The sequence below is a fragment of the Homalodisca vitripennis genome, chromosome 1 (assembly GCF_021130785.1).
Source record: "Homalodisca vitripennis isolate AUS2020 chromosome 1, UT_GWSS_2.1, whole genome shotgun sequence".
In the NCBI taxonomy this organism is placed as follows: domain Eukaryota; kingdom Metazoa; phylum Arthropoda; class Insecta; order Hemiptera; family Cicadellidae; genus Homalodisca; species Homalodisca vitripennis.
The window spans coordinates 114,600,400-114,606,399 of record NC_060207.1 but is presented as its reverse complement, the minus strand read 5'-3'; the positions used below and the strand labels follow the sequence as shown (position 1 = coordinate 114,606,399).

At 32.7% G+C, this 6,000-nt stretch overlaps 1 protein-coding gene across 6 annotated transcripts in view; it reads left to right on the top strand.

Moving 5' to 3' along the window:
- Positions 1-3,551: 3,551 nt before the first annotated feature.
- The window catches only part of LOC124369695 (E3 ubiquitin-protein ligase MYCBP2), a 663,749-nt gene continuing 661,300 nt past the window's right edge, over positions 3,552-6,000 (top strand). For all 6 annotated transcript variants that reach the window (XM_046827769.1, XM_046827783.1, XM_046827763.1 and 3 more), the window contains exon 1: positions 3,552-3,884. In XM_046827769.1, coding sequence (XP_046683725.1) covers positions 3,772-3,884 — 113 coding nt within the window. In that variant the 5' untranslated portion in view covers positions 3,552-3,771. The remainder of the gene's footprint in view (positions 3,885-6,000) is intronic.

Here is a 6,000-nt window from a genome sequence, read left to right as displayed (position 1 = left end):
TTGATTTTAAGTAAACAAATATTCTTATTTAACATTAACAATTAAACATTAATTATTAGTTTTCAAACAATTTTGGATAGGCTTGTAATGTAAACCCTGAGCTTGTCTAGAATTGGCTCTCTTTAAAATGTGTAGTTAAATATTTGTTATGCGTTAATCACTTTCGTTCAAGATTTTTTTATTGATCCGTTAAGAAACTGTAAGTTTGCCATGTACCATACCACCCAATTTTGCTTTTTCGCCATCTTCTCGTTGAATATCCATTCATTAACCCATTGTGAACTAGAAGTCTCCTCATTTGGAATGTTGTCCAAAAACTGGGTTTACGAAACTTCCAGTTAATTAGACACAAGAAGCGAAAGAATGTCAGGTCACGTGAATAATCTAGTACACTATAAAAATTTTATGAATTGAAGCATCAAAAAGTTTTCAAAATTTATTTTCTTGTTTGTAATATTATTTTGTAAACACATTTGTCGCCTAAATACGCAACTTAAATTAACCACTCTTCATTGACAAAATGCTCTGCAAGTTGGGATTAGCATCACGATGGAAGACCGATAAATAATTTTGTTCAACAGATTGGCATTTGTTTTAATGCCAGAGAGCGTGCCTATGTAAAAAACAGTGAATTTAGAATTAAAAATGATGGTTCAATCTTACTGTCATCCACTGTATTTACAGATGACAGCAGCACCATTATCGCTGCATACTGATACACATTTTGCCCAATCGATGTTAAAGGTCTTTTTCTCCTGTTGTGTGATAAGAGACTGGTTTGTAAAATAAAATGTTCTCTTCGATTGCTTCTCCTATTTCATATTGGACAAACACAACATTTGAGAAAAACTGCGAAGGTCAGTATATTCGTAAATTTCTATCAACAATCTCACTTTTATTTAGTATTTCTCTTATTGATAATTAACGTTTTCAGCCACATCGTTAATTCCTTATGTTACCGAGTAATTTGAAAGTGGGATGTTTTTTTAACTTCAAAGCATCTTAGCCACTTCTCACCCGTGAAACCAAATAAATAGAAGCAGGAAATAAAAATTCTTCTGCTATTGATGCTTTAAACAATGTTTAATACTACATCCATATATGAAGCATGAAAAGCATTTTTATAATTATTACTCATTTTAGTAATAATTTCCTATTTAATTCTTTGTGCCCGACATTTTTGTTCAAAAAATCTTGACCAATTTATTCTTGAGATCATGATGTTTGATTTCCAGATGATGTTACATTCTTGATTGTTTCATTGATTCATCGGGCAGTACTACATCACATACGACACACTGCTGCTTACTTTCAAGGGACGTGAATCCAAATTTCAAATAAGACTCGTATATCCTGCACTTTTTATTTTTAGTATGATCTGCCTAGTTATTCGTGGAAATTTAAAAAAATGTATCCATTACAACATTTAACAAACGTAAAGCAGCAAAATAAACAGTAGAAGGATATTAGAAACTTACAGTTTAGATCGAGAAGATAGTAGATCAAATCATCGGCATCCTGAGTTAGTTCATAAAACTCCCATGGGTAGCAGGCTTATCGCGCTCGTCCACAGACTATAACGCGACCAAAAGTATATTTTGATTTTGCTTTCAGATTACATTTTATCAGTTTTACTGTACTTTTATTGGTTAACGGAAAAATTTAAATTGATAAAGTATTTAATGAGGGAATGCCATACAATAAAGGTACAGCATAAAACATGATACGAGCCTTATTTATTTAGTAGTGTTAAACGCCCTGCCCCCATCCACGAATACAATTCACGGAAAAAAAGGTTGAACTGGACAACTATTTAACTTGCTATATGTGAGTTTATGTGTACAAATGTATTACAATCTCGGTAGTGAGTAAATCTGCTTATATACGATTCCTATATTGTATATTTATCACGTTCTTGTATTTAATATTTCTGTTACATCAGTTCCAATGGTTAACAAGGCAAGTTAACAAGGTATATATATATATATATATATATATATATATATATATATATATATATATATATATATATATATATATATATATTTGCGATTCAATATTTATTGAAATTAAATTAGGCTATTGCCACTTATACAAATTTAATGAATGTAAACAGAAGTCATTTGACAGGTATTTGGTCTTCCGATCATATGTTAGTTTGGTTATTTAAACACATATGTGAAAGAAACGGCCAAATACAAAATAATTGAATTGTAAAAAGTGAGGGCTCTGTGGTGTAATGGTAGCACATTCACCCGGCAAGTGAGAGATCCGGGTTCGAGTCCCGGTGGAGCAAGTACTTTTTGCGATTCAATATTTATTGAAATTATATATATATATATATGGTAAATATTAAGATCAGCGACTACCGCTCCGATCGCCGTAAGGTTTTTCGTACTAACACAGGTTAACGTAATTTCACCGAAAAAAAAATAGTCCCGATTATCGCTAACATATAAAAACCAGTTTTACGGCAGTACAATGTTGGCAATACAAAACACATAAATAACAAGATTTTCGACTATCAAACTAAAAACAATGGCCGACCATGGACGTTTTGATGAATTGACAGTAGCCACGTGACAAACAGGAAGGTTTCCGATTGGCCGGACGGGTCACGTGACCTATAGGACGGCTTCGATGGACCGCCAGACGTACACAAACAAACCCACATGGACAAGGAATAATTAGTGAAGTTATTGACATGGCTTGCGATGGTTCTTGTCACACGCTAAAAAGACGACCCTAGCTTGCCTATTCAAAATTCAGATCACGCGATGCTTGCCCGCTGCGCAGCGCTTCGCGCTGCTTGCTCTTTTAGAAAAAAAATTAACTCGAGCTTGCAAAGTCCAAGCCCAGATCACGCATGACTGCTTACACACACAACACTCAGACAGAACTAACGCAGGTTTCATTACAGGCAAAAGATAAGCGGCGCGCGTTTATTACTGATAAGATAAGACGAGTTTATGCTAGAATTAGTACATGGACTACTACCCTACGAACTAATAACACCAAAAAAAACGAATAAATGCACTGTCAGTCAGGTTTTTTTAATTTTATTTTTTCCAAACATTTTTTTTGAGGAGGGGGAAATAAACGGCTACGGCGATAATCGGGACTATTTTTTTCGGTGAAATTACGTTAACCTGTGTTAGAATGCAAAAAATTACGGCGATCGGAGCGGTAGTCGCTGAGCTTAAGATTTACCATATATATATATAATATAATTTTTATTTTTGTTAAATTTTTTCTTTTTATTATTCCTTACTTATATTGCAATATTACTTTGCTATTAGTTCTTTTAGTTATGTACTGTATTATTGTTATAGATTTGTGGTGCTTAAATGTGTTATACATTTAATTAAACGTTAAGCACTGTTTAACTATATTTCAATAAAACCGTCAAGTTAACGTAGTTTTTAATTCTAGCATGTAAGATGATTCACTATCACTCAATAATTCTCTATGCTTATCTCTTTTGACCTGTTTTTAGACTTTATTATTACAAAATATTGAAGTCAGCTGGCAGAAACAAATTCAGCGTGCTAATGTTTTGTTTGGCTTCTGGTTCAGTTCGAAGAATTAGGAGACGCGTTTTGTTCGTGTCGCGTTCGTTGTTCGTGTGTTTGAGTTATTTGTATATTTGTTTATTATTTGCAACAAATTATTGTTTGGTTGTAATCGCATGTGCTTCAAGGTATAATCTATGCAATAAACTTGCATTGTCATGAGATAGCATACATCCCTTTAGGTTTACCATTGGGTTATATGCTTGGGCAATTCTTAAGAAACTCTCAGAGAGAGAATACAATGTTTCCGGAGCCAGACTCTATTGGAAAATATTTTCACGAGCTTTTCAAAGGTGTACCCGATCAGCAGAAGTGAGTATAATCAGTAAAAAGCAAAGTGTTGCTCTATTTATTCGGTTTCAGGTTATTAGTACAATTTTAATTAATTTTGAGGTTATGTACGATATTTATTGATTTTTTCAAACATGTACATCAGAATTCTCATTAAGCCTCGAATTTGTCAAATACAATGAAATACTGAAATCTAATTGTTATATTTTTCTTGGTGATAAATCATAAATTTGTGTTTTTAGTTATTATGCCCTATTTATGCCCATTACATGGGTATCCATAATCACATGGGTTTTCATCACCACATGGGCTTACTATCACATTGGTGTTTACCATCATGAGTTTACACTACCACATGGATTTTCTCATAGTATTCATGTATCAATTTAAATCTGATGTCTGAAGCAAGTAAGTAAGAGCAAGTAAACATAGGCCCTCGGCCTACATCCTACACTGGAATAGTAAGCTCTTGTTTACTTACTTTTAAAACATCAATATATTTGAATCTAAGTTAACTATCTCAGCAAACACCTATCCTTAATTTTAAAATCAGGCTAATGTCTGAATTGTTTATATAACTTAGGCTCTAGTGTTATACCTGCTCTACAACTGATTCAGAATAGAGGCATTTGTACGTAAGTCTGAAAGTAGTCATATAATCATGTTTTATAAAACACTTCAACCATTAAACTCTAGTCTATTATTAGGCTAGCACTAGAATTATATCCAAATATTCAACGAGGTTTTTTATCTGGAATATGCTTAAATGTTATAAACTGGTTTTTGAATCAGGCTAACTTGTCAGATAAAACTTGCCTTGTAAGTATAAACAGTGTCAGGGATGAATGAACAGACATTCATTTGAATAACTTGCATAAAAAAGAAATCCATGGACCCTGCAGTTGTATACAATAGATTTACTGTGCTTAATTTATTCAGAGTGTTATAAAAGTATTTTTACTTTACATAAGAAACAGAATGTAGAAAGTAATAACTTCGTAATTCCATCAAGAGTTGAAAACTTTTGACTTAAATTCTATTACGGTAACAACTTTTATAGGCACACGTTTTTGTTCCCAGTGTCAAAAATATCACAGCCTATATCTAAAGGTTAAATACTTTGGTAGTCAGTGTAAAATTCAAGACAAATGATTTTACAAATTGGGGAAAAAATTAATCTTTTAATGTTTAGGCTACCTTAAATTAAAAATCTCAAACCTATTAGGCTATGAATTTAGGTGAGAGTTCAGACATACACATCCCAGTAAGTATGAATTAATTTCCACTTCTCTAATGCAAAACCTTAATGGTACATCGCATTGAACTGCCAATTGTTTATACTGAACGTAAGCCTACTCTTATGTAACTGTCCTATATTTAAGTTAGAACTGACAATTTAAGTTAGTAGCAATAATAGGCAAGCAAGATTTCACAGAAGTGGGGAATGACACCTATGTTAATTTCAATGTAGCACATGCGACCTGGGTGAAGTGATATAATATCTAGGCCAGACAACCTGGCAGTAAGTACTAGTACATTAGATTCTGACTGTCTCACTGCTGTCAAAGTTAGATGAGTCAACAGTACACTGACGTCACAAATTTCATTAGGATAATGTATTACTATCTCACATATGCTAAAATGTCATATAATTGTACTCGTTTTACTTACAAATTTATTTATTCTACAATTCTCTCATTGTTCTCATGGTTAAGAACAATGTAAAAATGTTCCTTCATGCTTAGCCAAATGCCGTGGAGTGACATTCACCATCATTGAACTCGATCTAGCTAATAATGCTTCTTGCAAACTTCCAAGTCTATAGGTAATTTCATATTCGAGATATTGTGAGAACCGACATACACGTAGAAACAAAGTTGTTCTATTCCCTCGAGTGATAGTCTTCACTAAAGCTCATCCAACTACCAATCCAATAATATATCAGTGAATTTCTACTTTGAGCAGACAATGTAAAATACAATAGTATTACTAATATTATTGTATATAGCTCAGTAAAATAATAGACTAAATCATTTTATTATCAGGAATTGAAAGAAGCTGAGTCATTCTCAAGATGAAAATACAATGGAATTTGTGGGATATTTGTAGAAGCTTTTGAGAATTTTATCTAAATTTG